Raw genomic sequence first — 27,063 nt, 5'->3', positions numbered from 1 at the left:
TCCTCGTTGACGCACCCAAAGCTTATTTGGTGAGAGACAGTGAGTGTAAACAGAACTTTTGTTTGTTGAGCAAAAGCTCCACCTGACTGCTGAATCGCCATGTTGGTTGTCTGTAATTCTTTGAAATGGTTTGATCTGATCTGTCTGAATATAGAGTTTAGTATGGCAACGGAAGAATCTTCTACTCTAAATAGAAAAAGTATCATACTGACCTGGTCGTAGGTATAACAGACATAGCCACATAGGTAGAGTCACAACCGCAGGTTGAAACATGTACAGTTATACTGAGGGACAGTTTGGGTTTACCTCTCTGACGAATAACTAAAGCATTTTCTCTGGGAGTTAGTTTTAAGATATGTTCTTTAATAGCAATGCCAGCAAATATCCACAGTAGTTTTAGGAGGATCATTCTAACAGAAACAGAACATGTAATTTTAACACGAGACAAATAAAGAAACATAGAAAAATAAGCCACAAGTACAAAAAAAAAGAAACAAATAAAAAGGATCACTTGCTGGTCTGGTATGATTCAGAAGCCCATGGAAGTAGTTTCTAAATATACAGTAATCATGTAGCGATAGTCATATTTGTTTCCAAATACTTTCAAAAGATGATGGGAAATACTCACACGACTTCTTACAATTTCATGTCAGATTCACATTTATATTTCTCTTCAACAGACATACAGAATAGAGAAGAAGTCCTCGCCAGAGAAATATATGTACATCAACGAGGACCTTTCTGTAAACAACACACAACAGGTTTCTCCCCAAAAATCTACCGGGGCTTTGCTTACCACTCTTATCCAATCAGAGTGGGACAAAGAAGAGCTCCTCCCCCTTAATGAGGAGGTGGGGACACGTATGGGGAGGTGGGTGGGGCTCAGGACACCAAAGCACATCCATCATTCAACACTGGAAAGAAACTTAAACATATACGCCTTCACTTTCTTTCACTTAATTTTGTGGATTTTTTTTTGTCTGGGTTTTGAGTGATTTTGTTTAGACAAAAGATTAGTACATCTACATAAGCACACACTTGTAATTTTTTCTCATATATACATCTACATATATATATATATATATATATATATATATATATATATATATATATATATATATATATATATATATATATATATATATAATCCGCTAGGGTTCACTTTCACAGTTTGTGCTACGACATCACACAGGAGAAGGTTGGGGCGTTGATGGGCAGGGTGGAGATAAGAGGCTCTTGTAGTAGCTGAACATCCTGAGATGTTGATAGACACCAGGTAAAAGGTGAGAGGGCCCTGCTCCAGAGAAGAAAGCAGCTGAAAGACAGGAAATAAAGAACATTTTAACAACAGAATCAGAAGGTTCACATTTTAAATAATACAAAGCTCACAGACAGTGATTTCCTATTTGTAACGTTTTTCCATGAGTACTGATAAAAGTGTGTGTTTAAAAAAGGGTTTAAAGCACTCAAAACGGTCCCTAAAAGGGCCAGTGTGTAGGACTGCGACAAACATAAACTTTTCTTGTGTGCCAAGCAATATTCTGACGAGAAAACACAAATGTTCCTGTCTCGAGCCAGTGCTTGGTTTGTCTGATCTGGGCTACTGTAGAAAGATGGCGGTTGGTTATGTGAAGCGAATCGACTCTAAATGTAGATTTAAAAATGTGTCCTTCTAACGTAACTAAAACAAAACAATTAGGTAATTCTACACTAAAGAAAACATACTTAATAATATCATATGTAATTTTTGCCAATAGTTCTCCCTAAATGCATCACACTGTACCGTGAATTAACATGGATTAGTAGCCAATGACCCTTCTATCCACCAAATTTATACATCAACAAAGTTAATGGACCAAAGTTGTCCAGAAGTTGTACCAATACGGTATTGCATATACTAGAGCTCCCACCTGGGGCGTTATAAGAAGTCTTTGAGGTCGAGATCTGCCAAAGGGTCCTTTGGCTTCTTGGGGCTCTGGCTTGCAGGTCCTGGAGGAATCTGAGAAAAAGAGGAACAAGAAATTGCAGCACCTTTTCACGACAACATGGTTATTCACTGAGGGCGTCACTATGGGTGGTTTGTTACCGGTGCTCCTGGTGCAGCGGCTCCGGGTGCAGCTCCAGCTCCCCCAGTGAAGGGAGGTCTCATCATGGGCTGTCCCATCATTGGCTGCCCCATCATGGGTTGCATCATGGGAGCTCCAGGCCCTCCTGCAGGAGGCTGGTAACACAGGGATAACGTAGTAGACTTTTAAGGGCGTTGCAGATTCACCATCAACTGCCGTCACAATGATAAGGCTCTTAAATGTAAACTGCAAAGATCTATCCTGCTGATTAAAAGCTGATAAAAGGCTCACTTAATAAATTCTAGAGAACTTTCTGTGCGTAAAATGAAGCTCACCAAGCCAAAGCCAGCCTGTGCGCTTATTGGTGGCACTATAGCTGCTACTGGAGCCCCAGGAGCTCCAGGGGCGGCTCCAGACTAGAGGGACACGGAGAAGAGCTTTTGTGAATTCTAAAAGGTTGCAATAGTGAAACAACTTTTCTTACGCCATCTTTATCTTTGTGAGAACTCCTTTCGACCTTACAAAGCACTTTTAAATTTGCCTCTCAGTCACCCATTCATAAAGCGATGGAGACGTAGCTTCCATGCAAGGTCTTGGCCTGCCCAGCGGGAGCAAATTGGGGTTCAGTGGACGTGCTCAAGGACACTTTGTCACGCAGAGGCGGGCGTCGAACCTGAGCCACAGCTACCCCTTGTCTGCGACAAAGCTTCTTTTTGGATAAAGTGTGATAACACGGTAGGGAGGAGGTGTCGGTGCTGTTCTTACCATGGGGGCTCCTGGTGTAGCCCAGCTTGTGGGAGCTACATGTGGCATCCAGTTGGCCCCTCCTGTCAGCTTCTTCTCACTCTGTGGGTCCCTAAAGAGATTCAAAACACAGGATGCAATTCAGGCTCTACTGCAATATTCGTCGGTTTGTGACTGCATCTGTTTAGATAAGACTTTTTTGTTCCAAAGAAGTCCTAACAAAATCAAACTACTACATTCCTCACAAAATATTCCTTCTTAAAATATCCAGATAGCTGTGGAATACTTAATAATATGGTGACTATCATGCAACAAAATCAAACCAAAAAAATGAGCTCATGGGATAAAATATGTACAAGTATGTTTTTTGGCACCTAGTGTAGCCATTTAAGCCCTAACCCTAACCCCTAATCCTATTTATTGTTTGAGTTGAGTTTAGAGGTTGTACATGGGGATTATATATTATTGTAGCTCTGATGTTTATGTTTAATTTCACTAGGGCTCAAATTAAAACTTGATCGGCCGTGTGTGTTAAATATCTAATATAGTTTTTCACACATAACCAAACATTGCAGCTCTGTGGGAGCTATGCATACATGTCACAAGAAAATGTATAGAAGTTACACTTACTTTTTCTTTACTCCAAGGTCTGAACAGAAAAAAGAAAGAAGAGTCACATTTCTACTTAATTAGAAACAAAAATGACGAAGCTTCAGACAAACAAAGCCACAGTCTACCTCCGATTAGGTTGGCCAGTGACGAGTCTAGGTCCCCTCCGACGGTTTTTGTTGGAGGTGGGGTGACGGAGGGGGTAGCGGCAATGCCTCCCGCTGCGACAAGCGTTCCCATGCTTCCTGCTGTACTTCCAGTAGTGCTGCCCCCGGTGCTCTGGGGCGTTATGGAGGGCATCAGCAAGTCGCCTAATCCATCAAACACTTGGGGAGAGGGTGGAAATGACGAAGCGTCAGAGAAACAACACGGACTACAAACCTGCAAATCCCTGATCTAGTTAAGGGAACAAGGAGTTTAAGTACAGTGAATGGGGACAATCCAGTTGTGACGGCATGAGTAGTAAGCTGTGCACCGCATGCCAATGCAGGACGTTACTGTAAATATATTTGAGCATTCAAAAAGGGACGTAATTACAGCAACTGCACTCATTTGGTCAGTTGCTCAGCCAGTTTACATAGTCACATCTCAGGGACTTAAAGTGGCTGATTTTGGAAGAAAGCACTGGTTTTGAACCAGGTGTCATCAAGACCACAGAGTTCACAGGTTGTCATTCCAACTCACCTCTACAGAAGCATTGTGTGGTTGAAAGTTGTTTGGGGTGTATTCACTAAAGCAGTGGCCCTCAATCTTTGTCTGCTGTACCCCCAAAGCCCATACAGATAACGCCACCTTCCAAATATGTCCATTTGAATTCATTTTGAACTGGACGTTGTTTAACACAACGAAATGTAACAATGATGTCTTAATACAGTGCAATTAAAAATGTCAATGTTTAGGTCTGTTTGCTCAAGTTGGTATTTTAACTACCATGATTGGGATTAGCAGAAACTAAAGATTTCAACCGTTTCTGATTTTGATCTATAAACGGAGATAACTACTTTAAGCTACTATTGTAACTGCTTCTCCATTACGTTTAGCTAACTGTTTATCATGAGCCTACTTTAAGCTTCATTTCAACTGTTAATTAAGAACTTTTAGCTAGCTTCTATCTCGACTATTTCCTATTACGTTTAGCTAAAAATGTAAACATTACTTTTAGCTAACTATTAATCCATTACTTCAAGCTAACTATTTATCCATTACTTTAAGCTACTATTTCAAATGCTTATCAAGCCCTTTTAGCTAGCTTATATTTAGATTGTTTATCCAGTATGTTTAGCTTACAATTTCTACATTTATTTTAGTTGCTATCCACTAGGCTTCACACAGAGCATAATTCAAAAAGCTTCTTACAGTTCTTACAAAACTATGGACAGTGTCGCAGAACTTTCCACCAATTACCACTTAAATGTTATGTTATAAAAACAGATTATATTGTGTTTGTGCTTATGTTTGTAGGCTTTTCAATACAACGTGATGCTGTTTGATGGGCCACTTGTAAAAAATATAGTATATAGAAAACCTGCAGACTCGACTGCAGACTTAGGCCTTGATGGCATGTGGTTAAAATGAAAGCCACTGCTCTGAATAATTAAGGGAAAATAAACAACAATACAGTCGCTCTTGTCTCATGCAGGAGACAATCGAGGGCGGGGAGGAAGGGGGGTCATACTGCAACATGCAAAGATGCAGAAGGGAAGACATCTCCAAACTGCACATGCTGCAACGCACTGCCGGGTGGAACTCACCGGTTACAGATTAGAAGAAGCAAGCAATGACCCAGCAGAGTGGAAGGGATGTGGATAGGGGTGAAGTAGGAAATTAAATGAAGCAGAAGATTAAAGGTGTGAAACGGAAAGAACAAGTAAGACAGAAAAAAAAGAAAGATTGCAGAGAAGTGGAGGAGTGAGCAGGAGATGGAGAAAGCACAGCACTTGTGAAAGTGTGACAAATTACCAGAGAAGAGATTTAGAAAGAAAAAACATTGCAAGAAAGGCAACCACGCTGAGGAGCTAAGCAGTCCGCAGAAACAGCTGTTGGACGTAAGTGGAGGACAGTGGCAGCAGCACATGTCAGTGTGTCATTCATGCAGTATAGTCAGGCTCTCAGCAGGAAAATGTCACAAGTCATGGTTAAGGTAGTTCAGTTGTAATGAGCCAGAGCAGATTGATGTGCTTCAAGCAGATGACCTGTGCAAATATGAAGAAAATACTCATTGAGATGCTCTGATATTTCAGAAGGCATGACAATGAGACCAATTACCAAAATGAAAACAGGGAGAAAAAAGAAAATTATGAACCACTTACTTGAAGCATCAAAGCCACCAGAGGGCGCCGGTGTGGGATCTTGTGCAGCTGGTACCATTGGTACCACAGCAGGTGCAGATGCTGGAGAGGTGAGGGAGCCCAAAGCATCAAAGCCCGAGTCCAGGAGCTCGTTCTGCATGGGAGCCAAGGCAGGAGCGAGAGCTGGGGCAGCGGTGGGAGCCAGCGTGGGGGACATCAGGCCTGGGGGGGGGATAACAGAAAGAACTGTGATATCCCATGTAGTACTGTTTTCTGACTCACCCTAATTCCACAAGGAACACATATTAAATATGATTACTGACAACAGATGGCACAAGAGACATCTTGGAAGTAAAATTTAATTTTGGCTATCCCTGTGGGCAAGGCCAGTCAGTGCAGCAGCAAATAGTATTAGGACATGACTAAACCAGTTACAACAGATCTTATTAAGAACAATAAGTGGAATCCATGATATGTATTAAAGTATCAGAGCAGGACACAGTAAGTAGACCAAAAGAAGAAAATAGATCAAACAATCTGCATTGTTTTTGTTTTTCCCACGGCATTAACCATCTAGCTTAGTGTATTTACAATAGATTCGGACTGAAATGTAACATACAACTGTAAAGTGATACATCATAGATTGCCCTCATCCTGACAAACATGTTCGGTGCACATTCATAAATGCATACATATTTGAACACAGATGTAAACATGACAATCTCATTTGTGAACTATTGTAGTTCAGTCACAGAAATGAGATGGGCCAAAAATTGGCTTTGACATCTCGATGTGTCTCGGACAGACATTCTGCAGACATTTCCAAATGAGTCCAAATCCACTTTGGAACTGCTGTGTAATGAAATGTAACCAGCCCTGCCAAGTCTGTGTCATTATTCATTTAGAAAATGCATCTCTGTCATTACTTCCTGCCCAAAACCCTTTTGTAAAACTGTGCACACCTTATCAAGATTTGCCGGTCCCTTCAGCCGTTCTAATATAACCATAATTTCAATTAAACATAGTCAGAAGGAGACTCACCTCCCATCAGATCGTCCCCAGGCCCTCCAGGAGCAGAGCTCTGCGTCTCCTCCACAGGACTGCCGAAGGAGTCTGCAGGTCCAGTTATTCACAAGGCAGCATGCAGGGCAGAAAGGGGTGAGAGGTCAGCCCTGGACCACCCACTGGGACACAATGAGGGGGTAGGAGACAAGGTTATCTTCATAACACAAAACTATAACTGAAAAAAAAGGAAAAAAAAGTCACATGAAATTAAGAAAAATTAAAGCTTAGTGTGGTTAGAGATAGATTTCCGTTCTCAATGAGACCTTTTCTATCATGTTGACGTCTAATATGCACGTAAGGCCCAGCTGCTGTGGAGGATAATCTTTCTCTCTCTCTTATTATTATTATCAGTATTATTAACATTACTATCATCCCTGTGGCTTAACACCCCACCTTCTTGTTCCATCAGCCTCAATATCCTTTATTTGAATTGATGAAAGTTTTCCAGCTGCTTTCCTATAATATTTCCTCTAAAAATTATTCCTGAGTTATGCCCAACATATCAACATAATTCCCATTGTTTCCAAAATAAAAAAGGAAGCCTGTCCAAAAAAGGTTTCACCCGGATATTTGCAACAAATTTCACTGTGATCCCATGATGATATTTCACCAAAAGTCCAAAGACGACAACCTCACGATGTGTTCAAGGACGAAGTGGAACGAAGTCGTGGACCGACCGACTGACTGAGTGACAGACAGGCTGACCTGGACTAATCGGAGTCATGCCACACTAAGAATCCTCACGAGAAGACGAACACCTCTAGTTTATAATCCGCTAAACTTTAAGCAAAAAAAGTCACTTCAACGGAGACACACAAACACACAGTCTAATATTTATTTTGGAAGTGTAACTATTGGCTAATATTATAATCTGCTAAATAGTCTAAACTGAACAAGTCTATCACCACATCTGGACACTATCAGCCGCACTGCTACATACATTCACTCAAAAACTTACTTTACCAACTGAGAAAAAAAAACACACAGAAGAGAAAAGTAAAATTATAAAATGCAACAACGGTTCTAAAATGATCATGCGGCACATGCTGCCGTAAAGAGATGTGTGCATGTGTGTTCAGAGGTGTACAGTACCCAGCAGGTCAATGACAGGTGCTGGCTCTGCTTTGGGAGGAGAGAAGTCCTCTGGGGAGGAGTCTGAGGCGGAAGCGTCGCCGGCGGCAGGAGCTGGAGGCGCAATTGAGTCTTAAGGGGTAAAAGGGCAGAGAGACAGAAGCAGTAGAAGATTCAATTACTCTCGAGTCCATGAGACCGCATTGATTAGTGATCAGGGATCAGCTTTGCTCGTGAACTTTTATGCCCGTTCTAAAAGGCGAGCGGACATGCAGAGACCAAGCAGGCCTCCCGGCACCTCAGCTGTGTATTCCCAACCTTGAAAGCGTGCACCTCTTCAGAGCACAGGACTGGGTGTGCATGTGCGTGGTGACACCATGCGAGGAAGAAAAAAAAAAAGAAGAGTGATGCAGTAAAGATAAAGCAGCTCAACTCACCGGTCACAATGTCTCCAGGCGGAGCCGGCTCGGGCAAAGGAGAAGGCCCGCGTGAAACAGCAGGGAGGTCTGATTGACCAGCGCAAGCAGAGAGGCAGAATACGAGAAAGAAAGAAAGAAGAAACCATGGAGGTTTGGGGGCAAAGAAAAGTGTTAGCGTGGCAGGTAGAGAAAGACAGCGTGGATAGAAAGCAGCCACAAGGACATTCCAAGACTTGACGAGTGGGTTACATGCACAGATCTCATACCACTATGGGGGACAAACCAAGACGTGTGTGTGGGAGGAGGGGAAGAAAACAGTCGACAGAGAAGAGGACGTATGGAAACCGGAAAAGATGATAGAGGTTCCACACACAGATAAATGGATATCGACTCCTGTACCTGAACCAAAAAGGTCTACGCTAGGAGTGGTAGCAGCTTTGGATTCTGTGGTAGGGCTTTGCTCAGGCATAGAATCAAACATATCTAAGAACAAGGACACACAATCATATGTACGTTCAGTGTTCAAGTCCAGTGCAAACAGAATGATGAGTTCAGAAGAGAGATGAGGGAAAGCAGCAGATAGTTTGATTATTATAACGGGGCCAAGTTGCTGTGCATCTATTCAGTGCGATGCAAAAGGAAACAGTGCAAAAGTTAAAAGGGTACATTGCTAAAGTTGAGCATGAAAATTTCTGAGGCTGAACAGCAGAGATTTGACTAAATGTTACTGTTAGCATGCTCACCTGTGACTGAGCTAAAATGCTAACGTTTAGCAAGCAATATTTACCAGGTTCATCATATGAGTTTAGCCTGTTAGCATGCTGACATTAGCAAATTGGCATGAACCACAATGTACAGCTGAGGCTGAAGTGAATGTGTCACAGAAAAGGCAACCTAACAGTGCTGAATGGAAAGTGAGATGGTTCATCCCCTGGGGAATATGAACATCTGCACACATTTAATGTCAATCCATTCAACAGTTGCCGAGATACAGCCAAGTTGATTCAACTACAACTTGGCTGAAAACCGTTTATGAATAGGATAAACGCATAGCATGGTCCATCCGTCCGTCATATGCACTCTGATTCTGTGCAAGGTCGCAGGGGGCTGGATCCCATCCTAGCTCAGGCTGGGCATACATTTTAATTCTGACATTGAGCGATATTCCCTTTTAACTGAGGTGCAAAAGCTAATAATGCATTCTCATCGGTCAGTATCTAAAACATTAGTCACAAGCAGGAGAAGAACACTACTTTCTTTCCTCTAGATTTGGCAGTCTGCCTGTTAGTGTTTGGTTAATAATCAAAACAAGTTGGGCAACCTCTGAGAAGAAAAAGAAATAAAAGTACATTTTTGTCTTTAGAGGTCAAATTAACACTAAGATTTTGGTCCCAAAACAATAAATAACTAATGGACAGTAAAATGGCATACGCAATTAATTTCATTGTGAGTTTTTTTTTCAATATAACATGTTTTCAGAGGAGGTCAAGTTGCTTGATTAACTTGATTAAATGATCTGTATCTCAAGGAAAGATATCATGGAAAATAAAGAACAAACAAATCAGAAATGTAGGGACTGGGCAGGATCAATGGCACTACTGTCATCAACATCATCATCATCATCACTAGCAAAAGCAACACAGTCATCATCATGATCAAAACCTACATCATCATCGTTGTCATAATGCAGGGCAATGCAGTGAGAGGCATAATGAGAGCGAGAGGACTTTACCACCAAAGATATCTAGAGTCGGAGCGGCTGCAGACTCTGTGGTGGTGGTGTCGGTGGTGGTAGTGGTGGTAGTGGTGGAAGAAGGGGTGGGGGCAGCGGGGGCAGCGATGGGGGCGACGATGGTCGGCGCCTCACTAGAGGTGGGAGGGGTGACGACGGGGGGCCCCGTGTCGGCTGGCATCATGGCGAACAGGTCCAGCTCCTGAGCCATAACCCCACTCCCCTCCGTCGTAGCAAAGGGGTCTTCAGGAAGAGCAGCAGGGGGGTGGAGTTGATTGATGGGTCGGGGGGAAGGGGGTGGGGTGTTATGATTAGAGAAGAAGGGAAGGGGATGGTGAGTGGATGAGGAAGAGGAAGGGGAGGATTGAGGGTTTGTTAAAGCAACAAACACTGTAAAAAGCATATTTGTGAGGCGAGACGCCTCTGAAGCTCCAAACCAGGGTTAGAGACAAAGAAAGTAAACCAAGCACACGGACACTCATTAACTTCAGCAGACAGCGGTGAGCATCTCTTCAGGAACTCATATCTGACTACAGATGGTAGTCGAGTACAACTTTCGGTAGATTAGTTTTTCAAATGATCACACTGTGATCCATGTGTCCCGGGTACATTGTTGGCATTGGGCTTCTATGATTGAATAAAAAGGACATAACTACCACATATTACGAGAGTGTGATTTTACACTTGATAAAAGTGATTAAAGAAACTACTTCCTACTTGGTTCAACTACCCAGAAACGACTGAGTTTTTTTTTCTTTTCTTCAGTTTATTTTTTACTTTACAATTATGTAAATACAACCATGTTTTTAATTTAGTTTTACACATTAAAATTTAAGATGCGGTATACGCCTATTGCACATGTAACTCTCAAGTCATAACACATGTTGAAAGTGATGTAGCTGCAGTATTTTTAGCTGAAAAAGTTTGTTTATTTTAATTTGATTTTCTTCCTTAATTCTAAGTCATTAAGTAATTAATTCTAAGTAATTATTTTCTTATTTTCAATGATTCTTCCTCGTTGAGAATATTGAATCACTTCCATTTATTCTATTAAAAGCAAATAAATCCAGTGTTTGTTTTCACTCGCAGTTAAAATAATGTTTACAGTACAAAAAAACATGACATAGTAGCACATTGTACAGCCACAGCTAACTCGAGCTAAGAGCTAAAGTCAGCATGTGGACTTCACAATAAACATGCTAACACACCATCGTCCATCGTCTCTAGTTTAGGCTGTTAGCGTGACAACAAAAGCTAATAACCAGAAAAAGCAAAGGTTGATGCAATGTCATTAGTTTTGCAGGTATTTGTTCCTGAAACAGACGATTGGTCAAATTCCAATTTTGACCTAATGGCTGCGCAACATGAAAAGTTAGGCACTCACCAATGTCAGATGTCAGATTCATCCTCTGGTGACCATGAATTTCTGTACGAATGTGTTTTGCCGCACCGATTTAAAGCAGGGGACACGTGGATCACTTAAGAGCCTCTGTGTACACTGTCACCGAGAAGGTGAGTTGACCATTTGGAGAAGTTTTCCTGGTCTGTATTTTGTACATCGATTAACACTGGAGCTCAGGTCTGCGCGCAGCATGAAGTAAACGGCAAAGCATTTTAAATGATCTACAACTGTTTGTTTGCTGTGGTTAAGTACAAACTAGATGTACCACAGCGGAGTGCGTTTCATTCATAAAAGAAAAAGCTATTTGCAAGAAAAAAGGCCACAGGGAGAGACTAAATGGAGTTTTTAAAAAAAGAGAAGAAAAAGAAAAAAGGCTCAACAATGATTAATATAATCATTAGTATCAGGTATCAGGGTTAAGGTATCGAAAACAAATGGTATCCATACTGGACTACAGTACAGTTAATTGCTGCACTGTGCTTTTTACTGCGGTATTCATTGGTTGAATATTAGGAGGAAGAAGAGTATTTGAGATGAGGGAGGAGAGGGTTTATGACTGGGGCATTAAAGCAGGATTGGGGATGAGACAGTAGGCCCCTGATGGTTTGCTCTACTGTCTCCTCTGGAAGCAGAAGCAGCTGTGATATAATACAAGCAACAGCTTTCACATTCACACACACACACACACACTTGCACAAGAGGCCGGTTTGTCACCCACCAGATCCACCAAACGCATCGGCAGCGGGGCCCGCGGCCACGGCGGCAGGACCGTCTCCTGGGGAGGGTGCAAACGCATCTAGGGTATTGCAGACGGAAACAGCGGGAACGCAAAAAACATAACACCCGACAGACACATGGATGTAAAGAACAAAAGATGAGTAAACAGATGGAATGAACAGGAAAACAGAAATGAGAGGTCAGCATCAGGAAAAAGCAGAGAATACAAGAAATATGCAGCCCAGGTCACTGCAGCGGATGATCTGATTGGAGCATCAGTCACGTGGTCGTTTTGAAGGGCTGCATAATGCTGCATTCAGTGAGTGCACCACCTATGCGGGTTTGTGAAATGAGGCAAGTTGTCACAAGTTGTTTGTACTCTGTGACAAGAGGGGGAAATGTGAAGTTCAGGGATGGACAAGGCAAAGTGTCTCTGACAAACTCAATTGTCTCTTTTTAGCGGATACTTCTCGAATGATGGGGTTGAGGGTAACATTATAAGGCCAAATCCAGCTACTCATCTTCTTGACATATTAATGAAAATGTTAGTAGGCCATTAGGGGAGAATCATTAAGGGTGATGAATAAAAAAAAAAAAAGAAAAACGCTACAAATCCCTAAAATACCATGTCATAATAGCAGATTAATTACATTGCAGTGGGTTTATTGAGGCGCACGAGATTATGACAAAACGCTCGGGTGAATACTTGAAACGTGTTAATGTTAAAACTCATTAGCGGGTTGGTTTTCTTTTTTGCAATTATATGTGCGGCCTCGAAAGAATCCCAGAGAAAAGCAAGTAATCTACAATTCAGGCTCATATTTTTGGGATGTGCCACAAATGATGCACAGTTTTCTGTGCTCTCAATGCCGTGCTTGTCGGCATGTCAGCAGGTTAGTTAGTGTACATGGTTGCAACAAAGCATGGTGTAAAAACATTAGAAAAGCAGTGAGGAAGACCATTTTATGTGAGTCACAGCTGAAAAACACCAACCCAGCTGTCTTTAAAAAGAAGCACGCAAAAACACTTGTTGCGGTTCTGAAGATATTTCCAGACTCCTTAAAGACTTTAGTAACTAGATAAAAAACACAGGTCCACTGCCTCATAAAAAAGGGGACCTCCTTTGGTATATATTCGTAGATAGTTCCTTTAAAATACTTTTTACTTTTTATACTTTATATAATTGTGTGCATTTTGAAAAAGGAAAAATGTCATGTACTGTATGACTACACGCAGTTTAAGAAACACTTTTAACATTTTTGATTTTTTTATCTTGTAGCAGACAACATTTACGTTAAGAAGAGCCTTTAAACTTTCTGGAAAGTCCATCAGACAACAGTTTGTGTTTCGTAATCAGACGTTCAGTATTGTGGCTCACATATAATGGTGTAATACTTGAGATGCACACGATAGGCTATGGTGCCTTCTGCTTACTAAAATGTTATAATGCACATTTTCATACTCATTTCTAGCAGGATCTTTAAGTTGCATACATCTCATAAATGTGTAATCTGATGGGACAAAAGCCTGTCAACGTTTTACGGTCTTAACATGTTGCAATATATCAGTGGTTACAATGCAAAGTTTAGGGAGTGATAATCTAACCCTAATCCTCTAAATACTAACTTCATACAAATGTACACTAATCTGTAGATAACTAAATAAAAAAAGGTGCTTTCTTTATCCGGGATACTCGGCATGGAAGCCTGCCTGCTTCCATGCTGAGTCTACATTCTGTCTTGGACCAGACTGACCTCCGAAAAAGTCCATGTCAGCGGCTGAGGTGGGAGCTGAGACGGGCAGCGAGGTGGGCGCCGGTGCGGCGGCAGCGGTAGCGGCAGGCGCAGCGGTAGCGGCGGGGGCTTTTGGCGCGGGAGGTGCAGGAGCTGCGGCCGCTACATCAGCGGCATCAGACTCTCCCTGCGCTAGGAGAGCTTCAGCGGCTTCGTCAGTGGCAGACGGAGTTGCTATGTGGATAAACCCCAGTAATCCAAACGCCACGACCGGGTCACAACCCCCAAAAGAGAGAAAATAGGATGGGAAGAAAGGGGAGATGAGGAGGAAGACAGCGGTGTGAAAAAAAAAATGAAGAAGAAAAAGAGAGGCAGGCTTAGCAGGTGCTAAAGGTGAGAAGAGCTTGAAGCAAAGACAACGAGAAGGCCAGGGAGAAAGTCAGGTGAAAATCTATCAGTCAGAGTGAAACAGAGTACTCACCCTCAGCCAAGAGATCTGCAAGAGACAGGTGAAAGAGAATACATGATTTTAAACTATGGAAATGACTTGATACAATTTTTACATATTTAAATTTGCAAGCAGCCAATTTTATAGAGGACGAGTCAGGGGGCAAAAAAGCAGACATGGACCGGTGGTAAAGCCCAATAGAGCTTCATTTATTTTAGTTTGACTGCGGCCATCTTCAGGCTGTCAGTGGAGATGTGGGGCTACACAAAGAGCTGGCCAAAGAGCAACAACAGCTTTATATTGAAAAAAGCTCTCTTATTTAAACCACTAATAATCACCACTCATGTCTAATAAAAAGCATCAACGAGGATAGCACTTCTTTACTCTACTCTGGAGTCGTTCCAAAAGACCCCAGTCAGATTGTTTCAGCTCATTTACTCCAAGTTGTGATTGATACTACTGCTAACCATTTTCCAAAGCATACGTTTTGGATTTGAGCTTCCTCCAGACTCTTTTAAAGTGTCCAATAATTTCACTGTGATATGAAAATGGCTCTGCAGGGACCTCGTTTTTTCACCTTTGGAAAATGGTCTTAATGTCAAGTAAAATGGTTTGTAGTGAACAAAACACAACATTTGATGGAATTTAAGGATGCCATTTTTGGGGGGGAAATACATTAAAGTTTTAGTCGATATATCTAGAAGAAGCTGTTATCCGGGTAACTGGCTTCATACCTACAGTAGTAACTCAGTGTTTCTTCTGAATCTAAGCAGCATGTCATCAGCCCGATACATTATCATGGAGAGGAACAGTTTACAGTAGACAAAATAAAAAATGTTTACGTCGATATGTCCCCGCTGAGCGTTAGCCGGGCTTCTCTTGTAACGTTTAAAGTAAAAACAAAGGTCCCACCACACAGGTGGAGTTCTGACAGAGCTGAGCGTTCTCACCTCCCCATCCAGTCATGGAGGAAGTCGCTGCTGCGCCCTTTGCTGATGAGGAGGACATGGGGTCTAGATCCAACAAGAACCCGTCATCAAGAGCACTAAACACAAAGAAAGAGAAAGAAAGGGGGCTGTTCACAGAGGCAGGCCATGTCTTCTGCAAAGTTGAGGCGCGGCTCAGTCCAAACACTTTGCAATATCGCTGAGTGACTCTTACTTGCTGATTGGGGTGGCAGTGGGGGCTGGCGCGGTGGGGGTGATAGAGGGCGGAGGAGGTTTGGCAGGTGGCCCGGGGCGAGCAGGGGGCCCGCCGCCGGGAGTGGGAGGAGCACGCCTGGCCGGCGCAACAGCGGCAGCAGCCGGGGGCGGCGCCGGCGAGCTGTTGTTGGCCGTTGCATCCTGCTGCAAAGAAAGACCCTCGTTCACATGGTGCCCAACATGGTTATGTAAGCTGATGTAATTCAACAGCTTTTCAACACATGAATTCACAATAAATCCCTTCCTAAGGAGTCAAATTATTCTTACTTACTTACAGAGATCTCAATAGCTGTGCTTTGACATTTAAAAGTGTGACACTTAAGTAAAGACTGCCATTCAGAGGTGCTACATCATGATTATTGTGAAACATGGCTTACCTTAGTGGGCGACCTGCAAAAACAATGACAGCACATGAGTTCAAGAGTTTAATGATGTACATGCTGAAGCATAATGGCTGTTGCTGAGATTGGAGGCAAAGTGACAACTTAACGATCACTTTGTTGTTTTTCAGGCGGTTAGCATTTCAAAGCGATCACATTCAGTACACATCTGCAATTAATGGAGCCACGGCGCACTGCTGAGCAATAGCATCCTGGCCTCTGCTCCTCTAAAAACAAAGCTTCGCTTTTCAACATTGCAGACAGGAAGCAGGAGCTAAATGTGTCAGAATGGCATGCGTTGGAAGCTTCATATTTTATTTTTTAAAGGGCCGATTGTGTAGTAAAATTATTACAAAGATGAATATGATCTTATTGCCGTCAACTTAAAGGCGAGGCTTATTGTTGCCATTTGCGACATGTTTATGGCAACAGTGATGCAAATTATTAAAAAGGTCACACATGCGAGGAACAGGATAAAAAGAAAAAAGTGTTTTCTATAGAAAAAGCTTCTTGAGCAAAATGTATTGTTCACAACAATACAAATGTCAGTCGCTTGCTCGGGTGTCACTTCTATAGACTCACTGAAAACTGGAGAACAAAAAAGTATTTATCAGTACATACAATGGTATGAATGCTATGAATACTATTTAGGTCCTTTTCTCATCGACAGAGAATACTTACTTGTCCTCTCTGAGTTGAAGAAAGAAAGAGGAAATGGCAGGTTAGAGAAATAACGTGGGCGGAGAAAGAAAATAATGGAAATAGAGCAGTTACGGCAGGAACACAAAGACGAAAGAGTCAACAAACCCAGATGCCCGAATCAGTACAGACATGTCTTTCAGCTTGGAAAGAAGGATTAAACTGTATAATTACGGGATTATTGAAGCTTCAGCTCTGTGTTCCTGCTGGTAAACAATTCAAATATATATATATATATATATATATATATATATATATATATATATATATATATATATATATATATATATTGAGCTATATATTGAGGTACTTACGGCTTCTTCCCCTCTAGCGTGTTGAGGTGGGTCTCCAGGGACTCCAGAAGGCTTTCTGGGGCCTGTCGGATAATAAAGAGAGGGTGATACATCGAGGATCGTGAGAGTTGGGAACGGTCAGAGAGGACTGACAACAATTGGTGCACAGATAATCATCTTCCTTGTGCAGTTTTGTCAGAATAATCTAGTTAACATCGACTGGGCAGCACTGACTCATAGACATTGACTCTATTCTCCAAGTCTCTCTAAGTTCAGAGCCATGGTTATTTTTAGCATGCTTGATGTCTTCAACTGTTTTCCAGATGCTACTGAAAACCACATGCTAAGTGTGATGAGTGACAACAACTGCTTTCAAATCGCAAAACTTGATGCAAGATTGTTCACAGTACAAAAATAACTGATGCGTTCGAAATTTTGATTTGACAGTTTGACTTTGGGCTTAAATTCAACAGTTCGATATCTGGATATTTCTATACCGGTGTCTCTGAGCAGGACACTTAACCCCTTGCTGCTCCCCGGCGCCTCACAGGGCAGCCCAATGCTCCTTAATCAAGGATGGGTCAAATGCAGAGAAGAATTTCCCCAATGGGATTAATAAAAGTGCATGTTTTTTTGTTTTTTTAACCTGCACAATATTGCAAATGCTTTCTTCACCACCTGTGAACTCTTGCGTGTTGTTTAACTGTTCTACATCTTGTCTTCTGCGATGAATGGCAACATAAACACACCTTCAGAAGCCCAGACCAGGCCTGTTGGACATCAATATTTTTTAAGAACCAACCAAATGTGTCCGTAGCATTGAGTATCCAAAATTCAATTGGGGGAGTAAACGGGGTACAAAAGAGTAACAAAGCTCCGCTTTCAGAGAGAACAATGTTCTAGTCAGTCACGATGTAAAGCCACATGCTCAACCAGGCTAAATGACACATTATCACCTCCCGACATGCAGTAAAGAGGATAGTTTAACATCCTAAAGCTTATTGAGAGAGGTCAAAGCTAAATCAGACAGTCAAATAAATCCCTAATTTACTTTCCTTTGTACCCTGCTCCATTTCCTGGATCTTGCAAAGCTGTCTAGTATATTATCCCTAAAACATTGAGAGACTAACGATGCAGAGAGGCTGATCTCTTTTTTTTTGTCTTGGCACTGAATAGGATGGGTAGACCATTTATCATCCAGAGACTTCAATGTGTCTGTCCTCTCTGGCAAGAACCAAGAAGGCTGTTCTGCAGACAAAGGACGGATATAACCGCTCGATTACTGGAACTTGGAAGACGAGTGCAGGTGAAGTTCTCATCTGTAGATGCCAATACTTTATATACTGTGCGTTGCTGAATCATCTCCCTGTGGATGCGTCAAGCAACAGGTCTTCAGGCATATGTCTAGAATATGATTTATTGTAACAGACTTGCCGATCATTTGCAAAGTGTTTCCTACATCTGCTTACGCAGGTGGACAGGACATCACCCTTTCACAACGCCAGTTGGACGGTAACATTCTTCTGTCTTGATTGTGCTGATGTAACTCCTCTGGAGGGATACGAGTAGAAAGTGGTGGCTGAGAATGAGATTGATTTACTGTGGTTTGACGGATCTGAGAGATTGATGGAGTTTGCTCTCCCGGACACATTACTCGAAGTTAATCGCCCGTGCAGTATCAAATTTTTTTAAGATGGGTTTCTAAGATATGAAGGTTAGGCTGCGAAGATAAACGATGACATCCTGCTCCATTTCCAGCAGAGTGTTACTTGAAACACTGGTGCACAATGCTTAGTAAGAAAAATGGTGGCATCGTTAAGATAGGGTCACCAACCTACTGTTTATCAGGCTATTAGGGAGAGATTTTGTACAATTTTGGTGTTAACTCTAAACACCACTTTAGTTTTCAGCAATAATTCAACTAACATGTTGATATCATGACATACCTTTATAGCAGAATAGATTTAAATGGAAAAATGTAGCCATTTACAGTGTTAAAAAACCGAGGCAGGACTGTGAGAAGAAGAAAACTGTAATAAAAAAAAGACTTCAAGGGCACTTTCAACAAATATTGATAAAGTTAATAAAATACATTTAAAAAATGCACGAAAGAGGCAGAAATTACAAGATTCACAGGCAGACACTACATCAGAATGTGATGTAGCTGCAAGACATTACAACAGACTTTAACTTTTAAGAAGCCTTTTTAAAGAAACCTCTTTTGTAACCATTCTGTTGACTTTAATGCAAATGTTCAGCTGAACGCAACACGTTTAGAGGGCATCTGTGGGGGTTGTATTATCTGTTGTTAGTATGCTTTTGGGAACTTTGTTGACTGATGTAAAAGAACACAGAGCTAACAGAAAATAGTAAGTATCTTCAAGTATCTTGATGAAATGTATTGTCAAGTTGTCAAAGTGTTGTACTTATTTCCTTTTTTTGCTGAGATTAACATAATGTTATATACCCTTCTCATATCTGTAGAGTTAATATGAAGCTACTTGCCGCAGTGGATTCGCTTAGTTTACGATACCATTAAGACTTGAACTCACTAGATCAGTTGAGAAGAAGTCCAGCACTTAACTCCCCAGAAAACCACAAATAGTCCTTTCTAAATTTAGTTTGAGCTTTGACAGAACCAAGTTAGCTGCTTCCCTCTGTTTCCGGTGTTTATGCTAAGCTAGGTTAATCACCTGTTGGCTCTAGCTTCATATATTTAGCGTACGTACATACACATGAATGGTATCAATCTTCTCAGCTGATTATTGGTAAGAAAACACATAAGCATGTTTACCAAAATGTTGAAACCATATCTAAACTTTGGCCTCAAATCCGTCTGCCAACACAATGCAGGCACCTTAGCTTTGACTCAAACTAATATGGCAACTCAAGATAGTTCACAAGGCTTTACCAAAATCCATTGACATGAATTGATGAATTTAATCGGTTCAGGACATCGCACATCAGTTTCTATTTCAAGTACTCGACAATGCAAGTGTCATACATTACAGTATGTTCGATCAGGCATGCTGCTAACTGTTAGCTCTCTGTGGCCCACAAGCCTGGGTTTAACCAGACACTACTACAGCATGCTTTTCATGCATGTCATCCATACTGCCATGGCACCTTTCTATAGACCTTACTTATAGCACAACAGAACACAGTTTTAACACCTGGGACTAATTCAGGAATCAACAGGAGAAATTAGGTTTCTCATTCTGGGGATTAGTTTTATATGACCCACAATTCAGGAATAACATTTTTTTTTTTTTTTTTAAATAACCTTTACAGTGACTCTATGGCTGTTCTGTAAAGTCTTTAGCACATCTTGAAGATAACAATGTGCTCTGCCGTGACAGTTGTTGAACTAAAACTATGTTTGGCTCAGAGATTTAGTAGCGGAAAACAGCCGCCTCAGCACCATCGTTCAGCATATCGCAGCTTATCCAATCGTCTCTTCCAGTCACATCGTCTGACTTCATCAGAGCGCCCGATGTTTGTCTGCTGGCTATGCACTCGCTGTGCAGTGTGCTTCAATTCAGTGCACTCAAAGTGAGTTCAAAATGTTGGCCTTGCCCTCAGCTGTTTACTTCCCAAAGCTCGCTACTCACACTCTCAGTCTGAATGATCAATCGGCACTTCTAGAAGTGAAAAGAGGAGGGCACAGGGGCCGTCAATCACTGAACAACCACAGCTCATTGGTTGCACAGAGAAAGTAAGAGCGCATGGGGCACAGTTTGGATAAGTCTCCTTCATACAACATAGTGTGGCCGATAGTGAATAGTCACGGATATTATAATCAATAATGGTGAACATGGCAGGAGAAAAAAACTGATGGCAGCTTTAGACATTCACAGGACATGCACAACATGCTCTGTCAGTATGTAGCCTTAAAAAACTGAAAGGATCCAGGAATAACAATGAATTGAAAATAAATAAACGGGAGGAAAAGCCTGGGTCAATCTTACCTGAGTGAGTTCAGGGATGTCATTTTTGTCTATTCCCACTTGCTGTAAAAATAAGAAAGTGACATTTCAGTGCAAGGGTTGCAAAGCCGTACAAGATGTATAGCTGCTGTTGAGTAATATGGGCTACCTCAGCAATTTTGAAGAATTCTGAAACCCGAGTCATTCGTGTCAGGAATCTTTTGTAGATCTCCAGCCCGTCTTTACACTGGCTTCTCTTCATCTGGAAAAACTTTTCTGGATAACAGAGAAATGTCAAATGTGAGTCTTTATGTTTTTGAAACAAAAGCATACATCTGCGGATATTCAATGTTTGTTCTTTCTGTCAAACAAATTTTGTGAAATGTCCAAAAACAACATCGGATTAATCCTACAAACACGTATTGTGTGTTTAGCTGAAGCCTGATCCATAGAGTTGCATTGTTTTCACACACACTGTAGGTCATTTTGAGTTGATTCCACATCAGCTGTTTATGAAAATAACTTTGTCAATACTTCAATAAATGTCCTGGAGCTAAGTACAACTGAGAGGTTAGGTACGTTGAAATATAATATTGTACGACACATTGATGTTTTATTCACAGTATTTGTTGAAAATAAAATAAATCACTTTTGTTAAGTGATTATTTGTAAATGTTTCCACGGCGGGACTAATAAAGGAATATCTTAAATAATAATACCAGTGATAATATCTGTACCCTTAAATTTGATACCGATACTAATAGACTGCTTAATTTGATATACTTTTCCTCCTTTCACTCCTCCTATGTACAAATAGTCTATTTTAGCAACTATAGAACGCAGGCATCATTTGGCCTGAGAAGTTTCCAGCCCGAGAGAGGATTGATCGCTTACCTAGAAGGTTTATGATGCCGTCATTGTAGCAGGCATATAACTTTATCAGATCTTTGAAGAGTAGGAGAAAGCAGGCATTGATCACCATATTGTTCAGTTCTGGTGCATGCACCTACGGACAGAAACAAAAAAGACAGGAAGGGCGGCGTGATTAGGATTTTGAAGATGAACAGATGGAACATAAAATAGCTCTACAGGTGACAATAAACTTGCTGAAGCTGTATTCAAATGAAGGGACTATACAATTTCAGCAAAAGCAGCTACTGTACCAGGTTAATACTGGTATGAATGTATAAGTAGAAGTACAGGTAGTCTCTGTTGTATTTTCTCACCCTTCTGTTGAATGTATACCAAGTAGATAGTTGTATAATACACAGTGAGGAATGACAAATATGGACTTTCACAGACAAAAAAATAGTAAAACTTTAATATTTTAGTTACTTCAAACCTTTCTATCAAAGGAAATTGTGAACTTTTACCACCTTATTCATACACGTTTGTTTAAACGATAGAAGACATTCTTATATTTAACCCTGTGAGAATGGTCATCAACGTGAAAGGGGGCTATGATTGTCTTCATAAATGCTGCTACAGCAGTAAGCTTTGTTAAATCAAGCCGGCAGCTTTTATTCTCCACTCTGATTATCCCCCGGTGAATTCAGTAACCTCGTAAAGTGACTTTGTTCCCTAACAGCGAGTCACCCACTTCGAAATCCAGCAGTGCGTCGATCTGGCTCTGCAGGGTGGGCATTCCTTTCAACAGCTTCTCCACTGACATGGTCCTCATCACTCCGTCGGCTCTGACACCCGAGGGAGACGGAAAGAAATAGAACATGTGAGAAAATGTAGCCGCAGCTCTCAGATTCATGTACTGTCTGTAAACACATAGAACAACTCTACGCCATATAACTACTGTACTATCCGCCAACGTGTCTGACCTGTATTCTGTGGTATGCTGTTACATTTTTCAAAGCCGGCTTATGTAGCCAGAGGGACCTTGTGTCTGCCAGCGAAACAGAGCTGTCCACTCTGTGAGTAATAACCCACTACGTATTCACCTCTGCACTCAGTATATGCAGTATAGCCATGCACTTGGCCCAATGCCAGGCTTAAATCCATCCCACGCGCTAATAGGACCCCAGTGGGAAGTGTGTTATTCTGATAGATGCAGATGGCAAAAGGGAGGGGCATGTTCAGGTACCAGGTAAACTAACAAAGTAAAAAAATCTATAATAATAGTCCTTTCAGCATTATCATTGTCGTGAGAAATGAGAATCGGTACCCTTTCTTGACCCGGCCAAAGTCGAAAGCCATCTGTCTGTAGGCGAAGGCCTTCTCGTTGAGATAGCGGCTGTAGCGCCTGATGAACGTGGACATGTCGTAGCCTGAGGAAGAAACACTCGCACGTAAGCACATGGAGAGTCTCCACTGTCACTTCAGTGCAGGGGATGAGTAGGCTCTGAAAAGGCTTACAGAAAAAGTCAATATTGGCGATTACGACGATTTAAAATGTCTGTAATTGTAAGGAGACTTTAGCGATGTGATGTGCAAAGAGTCTCGTCCTGTAATAAATATAAGGGAGATTAAATGTAATACATGGCATCAATATCTCATCTCTTCAACATGTTGAGTTTTCTGAGAGTTACATGAGAATGCTGTACTCTTGTCTGTACACTACGCATGGAGCTAAAGCTATAGCATTAGCTCATGCTAAGCTAAGCTAATGACCTGAATGCAACTTCATATTTAACAGACAGATATGAAAGTGGCATCAATCCTTATCTAACTTCCTTGTCTGTATGCTAAATTTAAAGCCAGAGCCAGGAGTCTATTAGCTTAGATTAAAGACTGGAAGCACAGGCCGACAGATAGCGAGACACACTTGTAAAACAAAGAAGTCTTTAGAGATGCTTTTAGTACGTTCTCATCTAAGTCTTGGCAAGCCAGCAAATAAGTCTTTCCTTCCCATAAATATGAACTATTTTTCAACAGTAAGGAGGACTTTAGCCCATGCTTAGATTGAATATAATCCTGATTGTGTAGTCTTTAAAATGTCAAAAACAATTACAATCTGTCTCCCTAAACTCGAGACAACTAAATGTCCAGGACAAGAGACTGTGGACCCAGTGTTTACACCATTGATGGGTTTAGTTGTGGGCGAGCAAGGGAATTGGGGAGGCGGAAATGAGGGATGGATAGAGGAGTGATTAGGCTGGTTGTAACATTTAAGCTCATTCTGCTGTCGCACGAACTGTAGCTGCTCGAAAACACGTGTTAAATGTATTAAATGGAAATGAGAGAGGGAGAGTGGATCACAAAAGTACACATGGGGAAATTGTTGAAAAAGGAAAGGTCAGAGTTAGAAATTATGGGAGGGCCGAGTAAGTCAGAGACGGGGAGAAAAAGAAACACCACCCACCGTGGGAGCCAGTTTTGTCCAGGAAGTTGCTGAGGTTGAACAAGGTGTTTCTAGATGCCAGGAACTGCAGGAATCTCTGCAGGAGGGAAGAAGCGCACAGGGTTTAGGTCTCTGCCGGGCACTAAATGACAAACAGGAAATTTCTCCAATTCAGGCAAAAAATAGCTCAGTCAGCGTTCCTGATGAAACAGATTCAAGATAGCAACGAAATTCAATTCTGTGAAGAAATGTACTTTCATCCACTGAGAAATGACCATAAATTACACCGCACAGTTATGAATGAACACATTATATCCCAGCAGTCATGGCTTGATATGTTTTCACGTTCACATTCAAACAGATGGCTCCATTTTAAATATGAAAAAGGAAGGATTGTTTGACGTTCACAGCTGTCTCGGAGGCGGTACGCTCAACCTGTGGAAGTGCCTGCAGCAGAAAGTGGAATTAATATGAGCGGCGTGATTCTATACTCGTCCTTTTCATCAGTGATTGGGGATGAATCCAGCATTAAAGGAGCAATGCTGCAGCTTTCATGAGTGGGAGGGTGTGAATATGAATTAGACACAAGAAGGGGACCAGGGAATACAGCACAATAAAGACAAACAGGCTCACTCTGCAGCCCTGCAAGAGCACGATTACCACGGTCAGTGACACATGTGGACATAAATGCATACCACACACACACATACACACACACACACACTGCTGATGCTTATTTAGTGGCTGCATTTACACAAAACGGAGCATGCATGAGGGACATTAAGGAGGAATACCCCTCCCTGGAGAGATGTTGCACTGCACGTTCCCTCCCCTCCTCCTCTCACCATAGCCTCCCTTTCATTCTCTCTTTTCAGTCAGTGCTGCAACAGCAAAGCCCTGTCTTAATAGCGAGCAGGTCTCAGGAGACTGAAGACACGCGCAGCACTGCATACATACATTGGCATGTCTAACACAGTTATGAATTACAGTTATGACACGGTCCCTTAATCGGGAGCAATATCACTTAATCATATTATTCACACAAACTGAGCTTTTTTTTTAAGCGTGTGTGTGTGTGTGTGTGTGTGTGTGTGCGTGTGTGTTTAGGGACTACAGCGTACAATAGCAGCTCATGGCACCACAATCGTTGCTGTATTGACTGCAAAGGTTAATTATATTATCTTGAAATGCTTAAATCGCTGTCTGCTTTCCACCCAATGCATGCTGGGAAGGCAACCCCCTGTCTTCTCAGTCTCCATCAACTACAGCACACATCAACTATAGCACACTCTCTCTCCTCTTTCTCCTGCATTGTTTATCTTTGTCTCTCACTCAATCTCTCTCTCTCTCTCTCTCTCTCTCTCTCTCTCTCTCTCTCTCTCTCTCTCTCTCTCTCTCTCTCTCGTCATCTGTAATTCAGTGGCAGTTCTAGTTTTCTTTGATGGGCTGTAAAGGAGCATCTGTTTATCTCTCTGAGGTGTCCCTTGGTTCCCATTCAGAGCTTTCTGCAGCTGTCAGGACATAAATTGGGTCAGGGGGTCAGAACCAGGAAGCAGAAGGCCGTCGAGGTTCAAATGTACAACCATGCAGCAAACATACAAATGTTTAAAGGCATTGTGAAGAGAGGACATTGGGTGAAGTAACTTATAACATTGTGTTTTCCGTTTTAATTTCCCTTAGATTTAAAGGTGTATTAATAGATATTTTGTGATTTGAGGCCTGTGGGACAAGCTGTGAACACAACACTGACATATTGTCACCTTTAATTATAGTTCTAAAGTGATGGCAAGCAGTTTACACATCCAGCAGACAGCGCTGCGACATGAGCATGAATCTCTCTCTCTCCCTGCTGAATGTAGGTGCATGGAGGCTTTCACCGTTTTGCTCATTCTGTCAAAATATAGTTCTGAATATGAATAAACTTGACTGTCAAAAATATTCAAAATATATCAATTGTAGGAATTGGTGGATGAAAACGATTTTAGCTCAACAGTCTTGATGACATCATTGTTGCACAGTTGATATGTGATGCTAGTATGCCATTATTTCCACCTTTTTACACCTTTTTTGTTCTTCTTTGCTGCTGCTACGTTGTGTTTTAGAGCAGGCAGTGTCTACCTTGGTATCCAGCACTGCCCTACTTTACAACTGGGAGCTACAACCACACAACTGTGGGGGTAAAGTCCCTTTACCTTCCAGGATATATACCTGACTTTAAAACCAGCAACCAACAAAAGGCATGTATTCAGGGTGTGTGGAGCAGCCGTGCGTTGTCCCCTCACCTCGTTACCATTCACCATGAGGTTATGTGTGGTGATCAGGGCCTTGAAAACCACCACCCAGCTGGCGTTGCCGACCCTCTCCATCAGCGTGTCGGCCATCTGGGGGACGTTCACCGTGGTCTCCTGGGTGGCCTGGATCAGGTCTGAGAAGCATCGAGGGGAGGAGAGACAGAAGGTCAGATGGTGGTTATTAGCAGGGGAGAGACTCAGCGCTGATACAGCGAGCGCTGAAAACCTGTTATTCAAGTCATGATAGCAGATGGGCGAGATGCGGTGGCACTGGGTGTGGGCTCTGCTGCATTTCACAGCCGCACTCTTTCGCATCCTAATTTTAATTTTACAACAAAAAAAAAAGCGTTTGCAAATGGAATGAGATCAGTATTCAATCAAACTGCTTTAAACTTTCACACCGAGGCGTTCAGTCTCATTTAAAACGTGCACTTTTTTTAGATTTAGAAAGTGTAATATCTGACAGCTTTTGCAGCGTTTGCATAAATGAGTTACTCCCTCTTATTTTCACATCAAACACATTTTTAGTAAGTAGCACACTTATTGCAAGCAGGCGGGGCTAGTTTTTATCAACAGCGTGGCCTCGGGGGGCTGCTGTTTTTCATCTTATTGAAATCTATTAAAATAAGTGCTTCACATTGCACCACCATTGCCTGGTGTGAGTGAGTCACACTGGCTACTGCTTT

The 27,063-nt window shown here is 41.8% G+C and overlaps 1 protein-coding gene across 2 annotated transcripts in view; it reads right to left on the bottom strand.

Moving 5' to 3' along the window:
• Window positions 1–232: 232 nt before the first annotated feature.
• LOC137780881 (clathrin coat assembly protein AP180) overlaps window positions 233–27,063 on the bottom strand; it is a 45,095-nt gene continuing 18,264 nt past the window's right edge. Inside the window, exons 2-28 of one of the 2 annotated variants that reach the window (XM_068569208.1) lie at window positions 26,369–26,511; window positions 24,108–24,183; window positions 22,971–23,073; window positions 22,395–22,488; window positions 21,689–21,800; window positions 20,964–21,070; window positions 20,837–20,878; window positions 16,890–16,951; window positions 15,874–15,886; window positions 15,456–15,640; window positions 15,245–15,339; window positions 14,328–14,342; window positions 13,868–14,080; window positions 12,115–12,192; window positions 9,995–10,237; window positions 8,662–8,745; window positions 8,281–8,349; window positions 7,865–7,975; window positions 6,749–6,820; window positions 5,729–5,929; window positions 3,548–3,745; window positions 3,441–3,459; window positions 2,832–2,922; window positions 2,402–2,482; window positions 2,087–2,221; window positions 1,911–1,999; window positions 233–1,315 (exon numbers count right to left, since the gene is read on the bottom strand). In XM_068569208.1, coding sequence (XP_068425309.1) covers window positions 1,919–1,999; window positions 2,087–2,221; window positions 2,402–2,482; window positions 2,832–2,922; window positions 3,441–3,459; window positions 3,548–3,745; window positions 5,729–5,929; window positions 6,749–6,820; window positions 7,865–7,975; window positions 8,281–8,349; window positions 8,662–8,745; window positions 9,995–10,237; window positions 12,115–12,192; window positions 13,868–14,080; window positions 14,328–14,342; window positions 15,245–15,339; window positions 15,456–15,640; window positions 15,874–15,886; window positions 16,890–16,951; window positions 20,837–20,878; window positions 20,964–21,070; window positions 21,689–21,800; window positions 22,395–22,488; window positions 22,971–23,073; window positions 24,108–24,183; window positions 26,369–26,511 — 2,723 coding nt within the window. In that variant the 3' untranslated portion in view covers window positions 233–1,315; window positions 1,911–1,918. Of the gene's footprint in view, window positions 1,316–1,910; window positions 2,000–2,086; window positions 2,222–2,401; window positions 2,483–2,831; window positions 2,923–3,440; window positions 3,460–3,547; window positions 3,746–5,728; window positions 5,930–6,748; window positions 6,821–7,864; window positions 7,976–8,280; window positions 8,350–8,661; window positions 8,746–9,994; window positions 10,238–12,114; window positions 12,193–13,867; window positions 14,081–14,327; window positions 14,343–15,244; window positions 15,340–15,455; window positions 15,641–15,873; window positions 15,887–15,917; window positions 16,567–16,889; window positions 16,952–20,836; window positions 20,879–20,963; window positions 21,071–21,688; window positions 21,801–22,394; window positions 22,489–22,970; window positions 23,074–24,107; window positions 24,184–26,368; window positions 26,512–27,063 lie in introns of those variants that run through there. The other variant, XM_068569210.1, reaches the window with a different exon arrangement.

Source organism: Clinocottus analis, unplaced genomic scaffold, assembly GCF_023055335.1.
Source record: "Clinocottus analis isolate CAN_PGR_092001 unplaced genomic scaffold, fCliAna1.0.p SCAF_9, whole genome shotgun sequence".
In the NCBI taxonomy this organism is placed as follows: domain Eukaryota; kingdom Metazoa; phylum Chordata; class Actinopteri; order Perciformes; family Cottidae; genus Clinocottus; species Clinocottus analis.
Note: the sequence above shows the minus strand (reverse complement) of the source record. Positions and strands in the feature narration are given on the sequence as shown.